At 36.6% G+C, this 20,201-nt stretch overlaps 2 protein-coding genes across 2 annotated transcripts in view; one reads left to right on the top strand and one right to left on the bottom strand.

The window, feature by feature from the left end:
• The window catches only part of or (AP-3 complex subunit sigma-2 or), a 29,637-nt gene extending 17,035 nt beyond the window's left edge, over positions 1–12,602 (top strand). Inside the window, exon 6 of the mRNA XM_089733706.1 lies at positions 12,517–12,602. Coding sequence (XP_089589832.1) covers positions 12,517–12,531 — 15 coding nt within the window. The 3' untranslated portion in view covers positions 12,532–12,602. The remainder of the gene's footprint in view (positions 1–12,516) is intronic.
• Positions 1–20,201, bottom strand: part of LOC114245638 (uncharacterized) — a 382,194-nt gene that overhangs the window by 102,165 nt on the left and 259,828 nt on the right. The window lies entirely within an intron of this gene.

Below are 20,201 nucleotides of genomic sequence, written 5' to 3'. Positions count from 1 at the left end.
AATGGGCAGACAGATTATTTTACTGGTGGTAGGACCACTTGTGAGTCCACGCGGGTAGGTACCACCGCCCTGCCTATTTCTGCCGTGAAGCAGTAATGCGTTTCGGTTTGAAGGGTGGGGCAGCCGTTGTAACTATACTGAGACTTTAGAACTTATATCTCAAGATGGGTGGCGCGTCTACGTTGTAGATGTCTAAATTCGATTATAATTAATTGGAATTGTAAGTTTGTACACTATTATGATTGTATTTTCAACGCAAAGACTACACAATAGAAAAATATTAATAAAGACAACAATATTTAATCTATTCTTAATTTGACCACAGACGTCAAGAACAAAAGTTTGACAATAAATAAATAACGTGCATGCGTGTGTGCGTCAAATACATGGTAGTGTGTGTAATGTTTTCTTTATTGATTTAATGTACCTTTTATGCATTATTTAAACAAAACATTAGCATTGTGCACTTTTTCTCTATATTCTCTATAAGGGTGAAAAATTTCATACTCCTCCGTCCGCGCAATTTTCGTAAAAAGGGATACAAAGTTTTTGCTTCACGTATTAATATAACTAGGTATAGATTTCTTATGTTCATATAAAATCAGATGAAGGTTTTTCGTGGTCCGTTGATATTGAAGCGAAAGCTGAAAACAAACCCAAGATTTCTCTGATGAGGACTTAAATGTAATTGAAAAATAAGTACATTAATATCCAGAGTTTCTCCGAAATCATGGTGCACCCAGTAATTTGGGTAAATCAGAAAAAAATATATAGCTATATAACGCCGAGGTAATAATTACTTTCACGATGTTCCTGACTCAACCATTTCTTTGACTACGAATCGACCGACTTTAAATGACCCCTTGCTTAAGACTCCATTATATTTCCGTAAATTTACTTGTGGTAGGACCTCTTGTGAGTCCGCGCGGGTAGGTACCAGCGCCCTGCCTATTTCCGCCGTGAAGCAGTAATGCGTTTCGGTTTGAAGAGCGGGGCAGCCGTTGTAGCTATACTTGAGACCTTAGAGCTTATATCTCAAGGTGGGTGGCGCATTTACGTTGTAGATGTTTATGGGCTCCAGTAACCACTTAACACCAGGTGGGCTGTGAGCTCGTCCACCCATCTAAGCAATAAATTAAAATATGCAAGCTTATCTTGAATGTCGTAAGCGAGATTCAGATATTTGACCGAGCAATACTACATACAATTTGATACTGTATTAATGGGTTTTAATGTCAGAGATTTTAATTTAAAAAAATCGCAAAACCGGCGTCTATAATTATTGCCACAGACATAGCAGTGGTTATTTGCCTCCATAGAAGCAAAGTTTCTCTCCGGATCTTCTCAGGGGGTCGCGATTCCGATCCGATGGTAGATTCTGCGAAGCACTTCTCTTGCTAGGGCTAGTGTTAGCAAGCTCTCTCAGGTTGAGCCCGTAAGTTCTACTAGTCTGAGCGTAGCTAGAATATCCTATAAGACTATCAGGGAATAGTCATGGAAAAAAACAAGTTTTTTGCTTCGTGGTTATAAATACGAGCGATTTATAATATCTATCCGGGTAAGGTAAATTGTTATAAAAGAAAATTGGAAAGGGGAATAGTGGAGGGACCTGCGTATTTAAAGTTTTGTCTTATTTAAGCGGAGATCTCGGGAACTTGGTGTGATATTAATTCGAGCGTCCATTTTGTCGTGCGAAAGAGACGCCTGCTGTAATTAAACGATGCCAGAGCGGGACGTAGGATGTTTTTTATCGCCCACGGGACTACGCGGGCGGCGTTTTTTGATTTTTCTATTATTGTTCTTTAATGTACATACATCGTGTTGGCAAATGGATTTTTTCTAACACGTCCTTATTAGCGCGGTATCTATATATCAATACGTGAAGCAGAAACTTTGTACCCCTTTGTAAGGAAATTGCGCGGACGGAGGAGTATGAAATTTTCCACACTTATAGAGAACATAGAGAAGAAGTGCCAAATGTTAATACTTGTTTAAAATTATGCATTAAAAATACATTAAATCAATAAAGAAAACATTATAGACACTATCATGTATTTGACACAACACATACGTATAAATATTAATATACTTACTCGTTGTGTATTGTCAATTGTGAAACTTTTGATAATCTTTAAAGTCTGTTGTCAAATTGCGAATAGATTAATATTTTTTGTCTTTAATATTATCTATCTTTAGTGTAGTTTTAGCGAAGTATGTATTATATAGAATATATGAATATGTGTATTATTACTGAACTTTAATAGTATTTGACGATAGAACTATAATAATGTTTAAGCTTTTAATTTCAATTAATTATAGTCGAATTTCGACTACTGCGGGGACCACTAGTCTATTTAACTATGTAATGGAATATTTGAATGTCGTTTCCACGGACTCCAAGACGTCTAATTAACTTGACAATTCGCGCGCGCGTCAATAAAACGTTGACAATACAATAATAATATTATATCTTCGTTTTGATAGCTTGAGAGGTGAATTTCTTTTCCTATTTCTGCCGTAAAGCAGTAATGCGTTTCGGTTTGAAGGTTGGGGCAGCCATTGTAGCTATACTTGAGACCTTAGAGCTTATATCTCAAGGTGGGTGACGCATTTACCTTGTAGACATCTATGGGCTCCGGTAACCACTTAACACCAGGTGGGCTGTGAGCTCGTCCACCCATCTGAGCAATAAAAAAAAAGTGTCATCAGGAAAAATAATTAAATTACCTAATTGTAAGTTTAGTTCGATATATTTTAGAAGCGATTTTTTTTACATAATATTGTTTCATGTACTTCTTAATTTATTATGTTAATACATATTATTATTTCACAGATGAATCAACTTGCAATATGGAAGCGAGAATATTCTTGATCATTTTCAGTAATGATTAAATCGTAAATTATTATCATGAAGTCATACATAGACTATATATTTACTGCCTTGTGTTCCTAATAACTACATATCCCTCCCTAAAATCTTTGAAGCTGTTTACGAAGTCAATTAACAATGTTATATAAACAAGATAATACAGTTAAAAAATTCGGATTGCAATTTATGAGTTTTTGGCGGGCTTTCCATCTCTGCCACAGACTATAAATGTAATATGTTTTTTTTTATTGGCCTTTTAGGCAGAATATCATACGACTTACTTGAACGTCAGTTGGTTACCGTCGCTCAAGGTCACTTTCAGTACTCTCTGCAAGCCTTGTTTGAAGAACGATGTCTCATAGTGCTGAGGTTTATCTCGAAGTGAGATGGTAGCTGGTCATAAAGATCTCTGAAAACGCACTGATGAACGCAATGGTTCTATGTAGTATGGATGGAGTTTTCACAGTCCATGGTGTTAAGTGGTTACTGGAGCCCATAGACATTTACAACGTAAATGCGCCACCCACCTCCAACCTTAAGATATAAGTTCTAAAGTCTCAGTATAGTTACAACGGCTGCCCCCACTCTTCAAACCGAAATGCATTACTGCATAAGCAGGGTGGTGGTACCTACCCGTGCGGACTCAAGAGGTCCTACCACCAGAAAAAATTTTTTTATTACAAAAATCGATACCTCTCTGTGGAATTCGAACCCTGGTACAGTCGCATCGTTTGATACGAATGCATCGGCCGTCTTATCCTTTAGGCCAAGACGACCTCACGAATATACGTGAGCGTCACAATGCCAGATATCAAGTTAGTAAATCATTTTTATTCTCAATTTGGAACACCCCGTATGTGTTTAATACCAAAATAATTTTAGTATATTATGAAATCTATCCACCGAGGCAGACGTGATAATTTGTTCCCGCGACGTCGTTCGCGGTGGGATATATATTTCTGAATCTAATTGTATTTATTTATTTATTGCTTGGAATAAGTTTTTTTTTGGGAGAGCTGTGTGTGTTATAAGATGCTTACCGTCGAAGCTTTGGTTAGGGAGAGCTGTGCAAGTCCTGTGGTAGTTCTTCGTGCCTGTTGTAATTGTTTTATGTGCTTAGTGAGAGCTTTTTGAACGTTCTCGATAACGTAAAAGTTGACTTGTATTTGTATGGAGTTGGAACAGTGCCAGCTGCCAAACCAAGCAAGCCAAGCTCTCACAATGGTAGGTAGCATTTTTATTGGTGGTAGGACCTCTTGTGAGTCCGCACGGGTAGACACCACCACCCCGCCTGTTTCTGCCGTGAAGCAGTAATGCGTTTCGGTTTGAAGGGCGGGGCAGCCGTTGTAACTATACTGAGACCTTAGAACTGATATCTCAAGGTGGGTGACGCATTTACATTGTAGATGTCTATGGGCTCCGGTAACCATTTAACACCAGGTGGGCTGTGAGCTCGTGCACCCATCTAAGCAACAACCACAAAAAACTTACACTTATAGTAAGTTCCACGGTAATACCTACTATATATCAACGCTAGAAAGGCAAACGTGACTAAGCGACAATGCGTGAACTTTACAGTAGACTAATTTAAAGTTGAAATACCTGAAACCAAAATTCTATTTTAACGAATCTAGCTGTAGGATTGAAATTATTTTAATAGACCTAGAAATATATATTTTTTGCGCATCGAATATGGTTATTGTCTATCATTTATGTTTAGAGCAGTTATTGTCGCTTGGTCACGTTTGCCTTTCAAGCGTCGATATGTTTAATCTTGTTTATTGCTATATTACATTTCGTTAAATTTCAATGCGATAAACCGAATAAAATAACCAGATTTGTATTTTAATATATATATTTCGAGCGAAATGTTAATAACGTAATAAAAAAATACTTAAAAATCGGGAAGCACTTTACCGGTAAACGCTGCGTTATTTTGAAATGAATTGAGAAAAAAAAGATTGGAAAAAAAAAAAAACAGGAACGTCTCGTCGTCAACGTACAAATTTATATACGGCGGCGGGAGATTTGAATTCGGAACGTTCTTGTTCTTTTTTTTTTCCTTAAGCTTGTGCATTTCGACAATCGCCAGCCGTGGAGTCGATGTTGTGCTAAAAGTTTTCATTACTTCAACTGTATCGAGTTTTATGAAGTGATATATATTTTTTTTTATTGCTTAAGTGGGTGGACGAGCTCACGACCCACCTGATGTCAAGTGGTTACCGGAGCCCATAGACATCTACAAAGTAAATGCCGACACCCGTCTTGTTGATATGTGTTCTAAGGTACAACGGCTGCCCCTTCAAACCGAAACGCATTACTGCTTCACGGCAGAAAAAGCAGGGTGGTGGTACCCACCTGTGTGGACTCACAATACGTCCTCCCACCAGTAAATAATTGTATTTTCAAAGTTATCGATATTATTTAAGCGGTAAGCGGATTCGAATAACACAATCCAATGAATTATGGTCGCCATCTTGACACTCATATACAAAGTTTCAATAAAGCTCTTCAACCTTTGATTGCTTTACACAATAGAAACAGATAGAATGGCACGTATTCCACCAGTATATAGCTGTGTTACTGTTTTTATTGGAACAAAGCATGGTTTTATTTATCATTGGAAAACATTTTTATTGGACTCACAAAAAATTACATTATTTCTGGTTACTAGTTTAATCCTTGCTTGTCTAAATCTTCATAAATTGTCAATACTCTTAATAAAATTCTTTTTAATAATGTACAAGTGTAAATGTCGTGCTTTATTTTCTTTTCTTTGTTGTTTCGTTGTAGGCTGCCCACAGGTTGTTATTACTGTGAGTGCTTACGTATGTTTTGTTATTCGGGTTCACCATTTAATTTGATTTTGAAGCTATTGCATAACTTCAATCGCGGGTTTGAGCACGGCGACCGAATCAAGATATTCTGTAACGAAAATAAAACCTAACACCCTCCCACTCCGCCTACCATGTAGCTCGCCTTCTACATATTCGCAAGTTGCGCTTGTGTGGTGTTTGTGAATAAGCGCGCGGCGTGACGCCGCACTGCATGCGCATATGAAAAGTCTGCCCATCTCTCTCTCGCGGTCTAGATTATGAGTGTGAAGGGGACAATTAATTTTTTACTTTTGTTAATGTTTATAAATATAGCGTGGTCTTATTTTATTATTGTTTTAATATTAAATTGTTATTGTTTAATTATAATTGCATAAGTTGATAAAAAATGCTATGCAATTACTGCGGCAGTCCCCGAGTGCCACACGTGTTTTTGTTTTGTTATTCTAATTTTTATACTAGTTTATAGCACGTTCTAAGTCTGTACATACGTACCTAGCCTTCATTCCCGCAGTGAACTAAAGGGAAACGGGGGTGACTGAAAATCAGCGCTGTTCGACTTATCGACTTTGAACAGCATTAGCTGAGACACCTCCTTTTACCTTTTTATTTTTTCTTTTCTTTCATTTATATTTCATTTCATGTAGTGTGTAAGGCAATAAATTATTTTTATTATTTACTAGCTGTACCCGTCCGCTTCGCTAGACATTTAAAATTAAGATTATTATTTCTCCCCTCCATAAAGATTCTCATCATGAACGCCCTCGCAACTGATGTAGGGAGTCCAACACTCATACAAATATTAGCCTATCCATTAAGTACATGTATTTTCTACACGGATACCAAGTTTTAAGTCAATCGGATGCATGGTACAGTAGTTATAACGGAACATCCGTAAAAACCACTGTAGATTTTATATTAGTACCTACAGATTATTTTATTTTATTATTGTGGAGGTCGATACATTTTATGGTACCTGTAGGATCGATTCATACTACAGTTGCACTTCTATACTGGGTATCTTAAAAATTAGGCCAAAAATATGTAAACTAATCTTCAAACTAATTTTGTCTTAACATAATTCTTTTTTCTTTAAATTAATAGCAGGGTTACTATTTAAATAATAATTTTCTTACGATATAGAGTTTCAATCAAATAACAAAAAAATATTTTGTGCAACTAAAATAAATAAATAAAAAAACAAAAAAAATTGTATAGTAAAAGATACTCTAAGCGTTTCGGTATTCTAAAAAGTTTCCGATTTCAAAATTCGGTAGGGCATTACGCGCGTATCAACCGCGATTTTTCATTGGACCTTTTAAAAAACGAACACGTTTTTTTTTTTAATTTTACGATTCGAACCAAACAGATACACACACAGCGGCCCCTTATTAATGCATTTACTTTACTCCGCTTTGTTTTTGTTTTCGTTTTTCGAAGTTTTGATAACAAATTTATTTTCGTGGAATACTCACTCGTCGCGTTCTTAATTTGAATGTTGTTTTTCTTGTGTTCTTTCCTCCTTAGTTGTTTATTGACAACTTTGACAGCGGACAAAAATGATTGGCTTTGAGTTTAGTTTATTAGATTAATAATAACTAGTGAATTTATAAGTTTGAACATTATTATGGTTTTATTGTCAAAGAGTATATTATATTTTAAAATCACAGATTTCGCAAACTATAGACAATTTACTATAGACAAATAATATTAAAGATAAACAATAATAATAATAATATATTATTTATTTCTCTCTTAAAGGTATAGTACATCATGAAAATTTTACCTTATAATTTATTTTGTAAGCCTTTGAAAGAGCTGAAGTCTGTACTGGTTCAAATACCTGTATTACTGATCTCCAGGTTCCCTCCTTCTTAACATAGATTAGGTTAGGTTGAGTCGTAAACAGATGCTGCGGACTAGTGTTGAGAGATCAGTAGGTGTTATCATTTAAGGTTATTATGCGCGTGTGTGTGTGTGTTTGTGTGTGTGTGAGCGTGTGTTTGTGTGAATATGTGTATATATGAGTGTGTGCGCGTATGCATGTTGTATTGTGTATGTGTGAGTATCTGCATCTATGCGTGTTTATTATTACTATTACATAGGTATAAATAATTAATTGATTAATTGGGCTCAAAAACAAAAAAGCAGATTACTTCACAGTCTGGGGTAAGTTCTCTGTTTGCTCGTAGTCTAGGTCGTGAAGCCAATTTGTTAGTGGATGTTTGCATTGGGTCTGTGTCATGGGGTATATATTGATCAGCTTATTGATTTTATTGTATATGAAGCTACTTAGGAAGCCATAGAAGCGTTGAGCTAACGATGTAGAAACAAGTGTTGTGGGACGCATATATGGGCGCAAACGCCACTGTTGGCAATAATTAACATAATAATATATAGTTTAGTTTATTATATGTTAATATTTATTTATTATTAGCAACAAAACTGTTATTCTACCATATTTAATAATTAGCAGACACTGTTTTGATGTGAAAATGTTCAGAATATGTTTAATGTTTATATTATTGTTTAAAAACACAAATGACTGTATAAATGATTAAATATGAATAAAGCATAAATATTAATAATAATTTATATGATAATTAACAGTACTAATAATTTAATTAAGTATTGTAATTGTTATGCAATGATGTTGTTGGCGCCATCTATTATTAGGCTGGATAATAACAATGTTAGTTAATATTACTTAAAAGTAATTCATGTAAATTAAATTAAATGTGAGTCATGTAAAATCACTAAAATATGTATTTTGAATATTAAGCTATGTTTTGTGAATTGTTTCGCAGTAATTACATTTGTTTGTATAAAAGAAGTTGTAGTTGTTATAACCAACACAAAATGGCTAATTGTGTAAGAACCACTGAATAACTCAGGCGTGGCTTTTTGTTGTAAACAAGTAATGTTAAAGTTTTATAGAATTGTATTGTATTTTCATTGTAAAAGAACTTATGTGTGTAAATCCTGACTTAACGCCGACATCAGAAGTGGGATCACAGCCCCAAAATGAATCGTAAGCCTCCGAATGAAGCAACCCACTGTTGAACAAGTGATGGGTCTCTCAACCTGTATTAAAAAGGCGAAAAGTGATGTTATCTGCAAATGCTGTACCCTTGTGGCTTGTGGTGGCATTATAACTTTTATTTGCCGCCGTTCAGTTCCGATGAGGGCGTGACATCAAGACCGATGCGGAAATGTGGACGAAACTATCATGATGCTAATTGTTTCATCGCATGAACATCGAGTTCAAAAGAGCAAGCAAGACAAGCCGATATCTGGTCTTTGTATTGGACCACATTGGAGCAAGTGAGGGACGAACTGATCCATGCATTCAGTAAGGATTTGGATGTTTAAAATGAGTTCTCGACCGTGGATGTTTTAGAAAAGCTACCGACGCTGAGATGGTAAAAATACTGATTTCAGGTATTTAACTTAAATTTATTCGATCCAAGTTATTGAGAAATACGCGGTGGTATGTATTTCGCTTCCTAAATAATATCGATTCTATAAACGTTCCGAAAGCGTCAAATTGAAAATAGACAGTAAATATAATGTTAATAATCTAAATATAACTCAGTTTTATCACAATCACATAATGATTCCCTCAGTTTTCGTGGCACTTTTAGTAACACTAAGGTTTTAAATGTGGTTACTGCGTCACTTGCGTCATTTCGAGAAAACTTGTTACCGCCGTCAAGATGACAAACCTATCACCACAAATAAGACTTAAATTATTGCAGATCTAGTTTAGTAAGCTAAACAACTTCATGTAAAGTTTTTGAGCATAAGGGGTCAACTGATTTCAAAACAAAGCATTGTGACTTTTAATGGAGAGAAATATTAGAACTATTATAGAATTTCATATGGTAATCATAATCATATGGTAATACTGACAGTCTTGCTGACATCCTAATAGGTTTTAATCTTTTAAAAATAACTGTTCTCAGTGTTGCACTCTTTGAAGAGAACTTATCTATTTTTATAAGTTTCTATCCAGTGAATGCTCAAGTTTGGAGTAATTATTCAATCATCATGTAACTTTTGCAAATCATGTCTCATAGATGGTGATCAGGCAGATAAAAGTTGGATTTGAAATAATTAATTTGGATAGCATAGTATAACGCTGTACATACTGTATGTCTCCTGTTTATTGTGAGGAGTTCAAGCATATTACAATAAAAATAAAAATAAACTTGTAATAAAATGCCATAATAAGAGACAGCTCATCCTTGTTCAGCAGCTCCATATTATTACTTTTCCTTTCATAATTATTTATTTTTGGATGAGTGATTAACTCTCTGCACCCTAGGTTTCTAGTGGGGATGCCACTTCATTATTAGTCAAGAAAAAGGATTGCACAGATATTTATGTATTGATTTCTGTTTTCAAAATCTTAGTTACATTTTTGGAACCCTGTCACTTTTAAAAATTCACCAAGACAAAAGATAATTCAGGAGTTTCGAAAACTTGTGAACTGTATGAAATTCAGTACTACATTATTTCCAAAGAGAGTGAGTATGGCCAACAGGCATGCTGAACGATTGATGGGTCATAAATGTAACATGTTTGTAATATCAATTAATAAGATCTGACAGGCAGCTTTAAGAATTAGTTGATTAAAAGCTGCAGCACAACAATAAAACAAAAATGCAGAGGCATTAGAAGGATGATGTTCCCTACCAGTCATTAAAATAAAGCAAATTGAAAATGGTCCGCTGAATGATGAATTAGGGGAAGTTGAATCAGCTGGTAAAAAATGGATGGACGAGCGGTCTCTGTCATCTAATGTGTTTTGGTAAAGGTAAAGGTTTGGTAATGGTAACGGTTTGATATAGGTAAATCTATCCTCTTAATGTCAGAGGATTCTGATAACTGACAAATTGACCGTATGGGCAGAGAGATTTGTTCTGCTGTAAAATGATTTATAATTTGTTATGGTATCTACTTTTATTTTCCTATCCAATTATCCTTCCTAAAACGCTGGCGGGCCACCATGCGAATCCTTAAACCTGGTCTTGTTGGCTAGATCCCGTATGGGTGATGCCTTATGAGTTGGCTAGATCCCGTATGGGTGATGCCTTATGAGTTGGCTAGATCCCGTATGGGTGATGCCTTATGAGTTGGCTAGATCCCGTATGGGTGATGCCTTATGAGTTGGCTAGATCCCGAATGGGTGATGCCTTATGAGTTGGCTAGATCCCGAATGGGTGATGCCTTGTGGGTTGGCTAGATCCCGAGAGGGTGATGCCTTGTGGGTTGGCTAGATCCCAAGTGGGTGATGCCTTGTGAGTTGGCTAGATCCCGAATGGGTGATGCCGAGTGTGTTGGCTAGATCCCGTAAGGGTGATGCCTGGTAAGTTGGTTAGATCCTGTAAGGGTGATGGCTTGCGAGTTAACTAGACCCGTATGGGTGATGCTTTGTGTGTTTGGTAAATCCCGTTGGGTAATCCTCTTGTGTGTTAGCTAGATCTCGTAAGGGTGAATGGTGCTTTGTGTGTTGGGTAGATCCCAGTAGGGGATATGCCTTGTTTACTGTTATGTGAAATGCTAAAACAGCGCAAGGGACGCGCTGGAATCAGTATGGCCGTATGGGCGCAAACGCCACTGTTGGCAATAATTAACATAATAATATATAGTTTAGTTTATTATATGTTAATATTTATTTATTATTAGCAACAAAACTGTTATTCTACCATATTTAATAATTAGCAGACACTGTTTTGATGTGAAAATGTTCAGAATATGTTTAATGTTTATATTATTGTTTAAAAACACAAATGACTGTATAAATGATTAAATATGAATAAAGCATAAATATTAATAATAATTTATATGATAATTAACAGTACTAATAATTTAATTAAGTATTGTAATTGTTATGCAATGATGTTGTTGGCGCCATCTATTATTAGGCTGGATAATAACAATGTTAGTTAATATTACTTAAAAGTAATTCATGTAAATTAAATTAAATGTGAGTCATGTAAAATCACTAAAATATGTATTTTGAATATTAAGCTATGTTTTGTGAATTGTTTCGCAGTAATTACATTTGTTTGTATAAAAGAAGTTGTAGTTGTTATAACCAACACAAAATGGCTAATTGTGTAAGAACCACTGAATAACTCAGGCGTGGCTTTTTGTTGTAAACAAGTAATGTTAAAGTTTTATAGAATTGTATTGTATTTTCATTGTAAAAGAACTTATGTGTGTAAATCCTGACTTAACGCCGACATATATAATCTGAATCTCGGAAACGGTTCCAACGATTTTCATAAAATTTAGTATACAGGAGATTTCGGAAGCGATAACTCGATCTAGCTACGATTGGTTTTCAGAAAATATTGTTTTATTCGTTTTTTCAATAATCAACTCTTCCCGACATCTATTGGCGAATAATGATACTAATTTTATTAATTGAGGGCAACTAACCGCTTTAAAGACACAACAAGATGGCGTTATCAAAAAAAAATCATCTCATCATCTAGTTCATTATTATGCGAGGCCAGTATACATGCAGAAATTGTGTCATTAGCATATAGTAACTTGCACAATGACGTCATCGTGTATCTGTTTCAGAAATTTTCAGCAAACAGCAGTTTCAATTTTAAGGGTAGGCAGCTGTTACGCACGAGTGTCCTCGTGTCTCAAAGTGGGGGGCGGGGGGTGACGACACCACAAACCACAATGGCTTAGGGCTTAATGTTTGATTGAATCGAGTCTTGAGTGAGTTTCTGTTTGTATCACGGTTTTGTCATTAATATATATATATATATATTTTTTTTTTTGTTTCAGGATTTGAAATTCTGACCTACACAACAAGGCGCCTACAACGCCACGCCCGCTACCATAGCCACGAACATAATCAATTCGATCTACCCACAAAACGACAAGTACCAGAACATCCACAAGCCAACGGAGACGTTTGCCAACAAGTTCTTCGGCTCGGAGAGCCTGAGCACCAGGTTCTCAGAGTCGTTCTCAGAGAACTACCAGCAGACCGACGGCGTCACCTTCCCAGAGTACGAGGGTAGGAGCACGGAGGGGTACCAGGACCTAAGCGGCAGCAACGTTGAGTTCAGCAAGAAGAAGGGCAAAAAGAAGAAGCGACGTTGAGTCTAGCGAGGCATCACTCAATGAGTCACCCAGGAAGTTATTTGATAATGAGCACTCATGAGTATTTAAAATCTTCACCGTACAATTCTCGTCTTCATAGTGAAATAGCGTAATATTATCAGTACCATTGAATTCGGATGAAATAAAAAAAAATGTCAATACTGTTTAAACTATAGAAAAGTATTTATCTTATCTTATACCTTTAAACGAGCAATTCTTGTATATTATTATATATATATAATCTGAATCTCGGAAACGGCTCCAACGATTTTCATAAAATTTAGTATACAGGGGATTTCGGGGGCGATAAATCGATCTAGCTACGATTTATTTTCAGAAAATGTTGTTTTATTCGTGTTTTCAATAATCAACTCTTCCCGACATCTATTGGCGAATAATAATACTATTTTTCTTAATTGAGGACAACTGACCGCTTTAAAGACAAGATGGCGTTATCAAAAAAAATCATCTATTTTAACTTAATTAAAAATGACATTGCACTATAAAATTATCAATGAACTAGCTGTACCCGTCCGCTTGACTGGGCATTTAAAATTAACATTATTATTTCTCACCCCCACAAAGATTCTCATCATTAACGCCCCCGCAACTGCTGTAGGGAGTCCAACACTCATATAAATATTAGCCTGTCCATTAAGTACATGTATTTTCTACATGGATACCAAGTTTCAAGTCAATCGGATGGGTGGTTCAGTAGTTATAACGGAACATCCGTAAAAACAACTAGATATTAGTATATAAATATCAAATCAAATCAGAAAATTTTATTCAACATAAATGAAAGTACATACTTGTTGAACGTCAAAAGAACTACCGCCAATTCACAAAAACTAGCCCCCGTCCTGAGAAGAACTGGCAAGAAACTCAGCGGACATGTTTTTTTTTTTTAAATATTAGTTTTTTTTTTTTTAATATTAGATTTTTTTAAATATTCATTTTTACATGAGTATAATAACATAACAATTATTACAATATTGAAATGCCCGGAGCGAGCAACTCATTCCCACTTTGTGCAATCTTCTAGATATGAGTCGTCTATTATCAAAGGTGGCAATCTGTGCATTTGGACAAAAAAAAAAATTATTGATATGTCAATACAGATTGATTTGAATATAATCGTCTCCTTCAAAGAATAGGGTTCAAAACCTGCATTAAATAAAGGTTAATAGTTAACCTGTTATTTATCTAAGATGTCGTTCAGAAGAGTTTTGTGACTGCCAATGGAATACAAAGTCAATAATTCGTTTTTCTGATTTACCAATAATTGTCCAAAAGTCACATTGCCGGCTTTGATAATAGTTGACTCATATAGATGAAGCAAGTACCTATACAAGTTAACGCGCAGGTATGCGTATGTGTGCATTGCTATTAGATTCTCTAATACTCTGCGTTTCACCCAACAAATTCCAATTACTGAGTGATTGATTGATTTTTATTGATGTCTCGTCGTAAGAAGTAAAATTAGTAGGGAACAGGACTATTTTTACCGTAATTCTCACGCATTTTAGTTAATCGACTGAGCGCAATTTCTTTTAAATTGACGTCATTTGTGGCCAACACGAGCGGGAAGATAACCGTAGGACGTTATCTTTTGCCATAAATGATTTACAATAATTAGACTTGAGTAAAAATTTAAGTCATTATTAAACTTTAGTTGATTGAAATCTTAACATTGTTGGTACACAAAAAATAATATTAGGAGATAATAGTTTTAATGTAACTAGTATCCCTGGTTTTTACTGATGGTAGTACATCTTGTGAGTCCGCGCGGGTAGGTACTACCCCCCTGCCTATTTCTGCCGTGAAGCAGTAATGCGTTTCGGTTCGAAGGGCGGGGCAGCCGTTGTAACTATACTGAGTCTTTAGAACTTATATCTCAAGGTGGGTGGCGGCATTTGCGTTGTAGATGTCTATGGGCTCCAGTAACCACTTAACATCAGGTGGGTTGTGAGCTCGTCCACCCATCTAGGCAACAAACAAAAAAATTCAGGGTATCTAAATAAATAAATTAAAAAAAAACATTCCAAAATATTATTACAATCGTTATTAAGAAAACTCAAACCTTATCTTTAACTGCATATCTATAATTTAAATTCGATTTTGTCGAATGATTGAACGATATTTTAGTCGCAAAAATCACAAGTCACAGATTCAATGCGGACATGAAAAAAATCCGTGAATGTTTTGAATTTTGACATTAGATAGTTCCTTAATAACAAATTCAATATTTTAAACTTTAATGAAAATTAATATTAAGTTTGAACTAATTACTAAGATTCTTTTTTAAGGGATTTTATGACCTGGTAACTAAGGCCTTTAAGTCATGTCTTATTTTAATTTTTAATCTTATTTTTATGAAAAATGATAATATGGAGTGAAATGAAATGAAGATGATTAATTTGAGACATTAATCAACTGGGATGAAATTATATGAAATGAGATGATATGGAATGAAATATAATCTTAGTAAAATGGTGGTCATTTACTAAGATTTTTTCAGTGGCCTTTTTGGAGGATCCCGAGAAGTTGCGTCCAGCGGCTTTGTTTCATTTTCCCACATTTGTGCAGTTTCACAGATATTAAACGGTTAATAAACCACCGTTATTACACATTTAAACCTGAAGAAACACTAAATAGATAAAATAAAACAAATCACACAACTTCACTCCTCGCGTTCCCGCCAAAAAGTCCATAAAATTTTTGCTTCACGTATTAACATACAGATTATACTTGGCTGATAATACATAATACTAAACTAAACTAGACTAAACAATCCGAATAAAAATACTTTTTGAATAAATTGGATCTGACGTCATGTTATTCGTAAAAGATTAGCGCGGTTATTGGTTTAATAGTGAAAAATGGCGCCTGTTCCCGCCGAAACGTGTTTTTGATGTTCTTCTTCTAGTCAGACGACAAGAATTATGTGGCGTCGGGTAAATGGCGTATAAAATCGTTGATTAAAAAATAATAAGATTTACTGTGTATATAAGTTTAATAAATATATTTTATGTTATAACATGACCAATAATGTTTGTTTTATTTTCTACTGTAATTGATTTGAGATTTTTGTGATATTCCTGGTTCTGCGCTTTTGTGAAATGGAAACTATTTTGTCGCCTACGTAGTTAATAAAGGCTTATAGAAAGCATTGAGAGGCTATTACCCTAGCGTGTAGGTGAGCTCTCGGGGTTCAAACCGGATGTGCTGCTTACATTGGCCCTAGCAAGAGCAGTGCTTTGCTGAATCAACTACCAGATCTGAATCGTGACCCACTGAGAAGATCCTTTTTTTACTCGCCGAGCTCTTCGTCGCAAGCGACGTATTCGGCAAAGACTGACCGGTGCTTGAGGTACCTAAAAGCACCATTAGTGCAGTTTAGGCCTATGGCATAGTTTGCGTATTAAAAAAACAAATTTATGATATTTCGGTAACTACATGATTAATCTTAGCAAATTAACCTTAATCATATCGCACCGCCATCTACTTGCGAAATATTTCTGTGGACTTTGATCTTGGAAGAGACGTGATATCAGGTATAATAGCCGGCAAACTTCTTGAGCATTTGTTGACGTAGTGGGGGTAAGTTTGCGCATGGTACACTCACGTGCAAAAACATTATTTATTCTGCGTCATAATGCAATTAAATTATTAAAATCAACATATGTATTTATTTATATGTGGTCGTCGTGGCCTAACGGATAAGACGTCCGGTGCATTCGTGTTGAAGCGATGCACCGGTGTTCGAATCCCGCAGGCGGGTACCAATTTTTCTAATGAAATACGTACTCAACAAATGTTCACGATTGACTTCCACGGTGAAGGAATAACATCGTGTAATAAAAATGAAACCCGCAAAATTATAATTTGCGTAATTACTGGTGGTAGGACCTCTTGTGAGTCCGCACGGGTAGGTACCACCGCCCCGCCTATTTCTGCCGTGAAGCAGTAATGCGTTTCGGTTTGAAGGGTGGGGCAGCCGTTGTGACTATACTGAGACCTTAGAACTATATCTCAAGGTGTGTGGCGCATTTACGTTGTAGATGTCTATGGGCTCCAGTAACCACTTAACATCAGGTGGGCTGTGAGCTCGTCCACACAGCTAAGCAATAAAAAAAAAATATATATATATGTCGGCGCAAATATGACTATTTACCTACTGATCATCAACTAATTACTCTTTCAATACTTTAAAACGTGTTTGAAAAACGTGTAAACCCGCTCACGTGTTTGAAAAACGTGTAAACACGCTCACGTGTTTAAAACGTGTCAACACGCTCACGGGTACGAAGCCCCATAAATACGGCCGTGCTGTCTAGCACTGATTGATTCGTGTCCGAGCCGTTGTACTGTACGGATATCTCTGTAACGTTGTTATGCTTCTCGTGCAATATACGAAGTTTTCGTGAAGTTCTCGTGAAGTTTTGTTTCGGAAACCCAAACATGAGTCATTCGTCAAGAAAGTGATGACCACCACGTCGCAAGGCTGACGTCACACTTTTTACAAACATTACGGACGTCCCTACTCCGTCATCAGAAGCGGGATCACACGCCGCCTCCGCTCAGCAACAACCTGGTGACCAGATAACCGTATCGGCGGATAATGACTACCCTCCAGCATCAGCCGATAAGCCTGTACAGTCTGCTTCACAAACCAGCATGGTCGAGCGACGGAATCAACAATCAACTGATCAATGAATACAAAAGATAAGTTTTTATTTTTGATTACTAAAATTTCACCACAAAATTCATCTGAAGACCATGATATCCTTACACAACGAACAACACCTTACACATTCTTATCCCACCTTCAATAAATCTACGAGAACCTCCGAGAAATCTACGAGAACCTCCGAGAAATCTACGAAAACCTCCGAGAACCCTACAATAAAATCGCATTAATAGTCTCAAACTTACATAGTTACAAGTAACGCAAGTATAACAGATGCGCTACTCAGAGAAACTTTTTATTCCTGCAGATCAATGGGAATCAAAGAAAACCTACGAGAATCAACGAGGCTGGTGCAGAGCGCGCACCGCCCAAGTGGGATCACATGCCGCCTCCGCTGAGCAACAACCTGGAGACCAGATAACCGTATCGGCGGAAGAAGACTACCCACCAGCATCAGCCGATGAACCTCTACCATCTACTTCACAAACCAGGATGGTCGAACAACAAAATCAACAATCGGCATAAGGATAAGTTTTTATTTTTGATTAATAAAATTACGCCACCACATGAGTACCACAGTGTACGCCACCACATGAGTACCACAGTGTACGCCACCACATGAGTACCACAGTGTACGCCACCACATAAGTACCACAGTGTACGCTCACTACATAAGTACCACAGTGTACGCTCACTACATAAGTACCACAGTGTACGCCCACTACATAAGTACCACAGTGTACGCCCACTACATAAGTACCACAGTGTACGCCCACTACATAAGTACCACGGTGTACGCCCACTACATAAGTACCACGGTGTACGCCCACTACATAAGTACCACGGTGTACGCCCACTACATAAGTACCACAGTGTACGTTCACTACATAAGTACCACAGTGTACGTCACAATATAAAACTACACAAAATAAGTTACTTTCAAAGTAACATAAAAAGGTACACAGATACCAATCTCAGAAACAGACATTCCTTTGTTTCAGATGGACTCCAAGAACTCTCTGGTGATACACCATACATGGGCGGCTGGTGCAGAGCCCGCACCGCCTGTCAGTATGGCCGTGTCGGCGCAAATATGACTATTTACCTACTGATCATCAACTAATTACTCTTTCAATACTTTAAAACGTGTTTGAAAAACGTGTAAACCCGCTCACGTGTTTGAAAAACGTGTAAACACGCTCACGTGTTTAAAACGTGTCAACACGCTCACGGGTACGAAGCCCCATAAATACGGCCGTGCTGTCTATCACTGATTGATTCGTGTCCGAGCCGTTGTACTGTACGGATATCTCTGTAACGTTGTTATGCTTCTCGTGCAATATACGAAGTTTTCGTGAAGTTCTCGTGAAGTTTTGTTTCGGAAACCCAAACATGAGTCATTCGTCAAGAAAGTGATGACCGCGACGTCAGCGGTGCTGACGTCACACTTTTTACAAACATCACGGCGGTCCCTAATCCGTCATATATATATATTTATGAGAACATAAAAAAAAAATATAGGTTAATAATTGTAATAATTTAATCTTGGGGTAAAATAGATATTCCTTCTATTAAGTCAAAACTAGAGCTGTTGCCAGGTCTTGGTTCAGTTGAAGCGAACCTGGTATTTGTAAATTTTTTTTTCGTTATCATAATCTTGACCATCATCATCACTGTTTTTATCACCCGAGTTGCTATCATCGTGATGAGTCGACATAGGGATCATCGGTGTAGTTTACAACTCGGTCGGTTCGGTCTACTTTTTTGTCTATAATTAATTATTTTTTTGAAGATATTGGATTCGTAGTAATCGAATGTAACTTTTTTCAATTATCAGCTTCCGATTATTTACTGTTTTTTTCCATCTGAAGCCTAGCTCTTTCATAATTCGTCGTAAACTTCATACCGAGCCATTAAAGTTTATATCTTCTTTAAATTTTTCGAAGCCTTTCTACGGTACGGAGTAGTTATTATGATTACATCTTTTTATTACAGATTGAACGAAACTATCCATTCCGGTAACTTTCTCCTTCCCTGATCTTTTCTTACCCGGAGTCCGAAGCACGGCGAGCAAGCCAGAGCCTTTAGCTTCGTTAATAATGCACCTCACAGTACTCACGAATGTTTTTGTTGCTTCCGAAGTCTGTTTTACTTTTTCCCATATAATTCTTCCCCTGTTTTATAATGAAGCAATATACGTCGTACACAATTTTTCTACCCTTTCTTTTGAATACTACACCAGTTTGTCGCGGCATAGTGTATTTTTTATAAAAAATCAACAAACACTCAACAAATAGCAATGGCAACAAAGTCAACAAACAATTATAACAAATAACTTAACGATTAATAACGATAGACTTTTCACTGTACGCAAGCGTACTTTTGGGAGCAAGCGGAACGAGGGCGGGGTGCGGGACGCAAGGTTCGACTGATCTACCAATAACGCGCTCGATACGATTTCCCCTGCCGTCGCGCCTCACTCTCACCACCAAAGTGATCTAAAATTCGGTTCTGCGCAGTCAAGGTCATTTGCTCAAGAAGTTTGCCGGTTACTATAATCGACATGAAGACATTATTTTTCTTAAGAAGTAGGAAATTTATTGATTAACATGCCCTCTTGTAGCGATATAGCGAACTAAGTGAACTCGACAACGTTTTAATAATGGGAATT

This window comes from Bombyx mandarina, chromosome 02 (genome assembly GCF_030267445.1).
Source record: "Bombyx mandarina strain Sakado chromosome 02, ASM3026744v2".
Classification (NCBI taxonomy): domain Eukaryota; kingdom Metazoa; phylum Arthropoda; class Insecta; order Lepidoptera; family Bombycidae; genus Bombyx; species Bombyx mandarina.
This window is presented reverse-complemented; position numbering and strand designations above follow the sequence as displayed.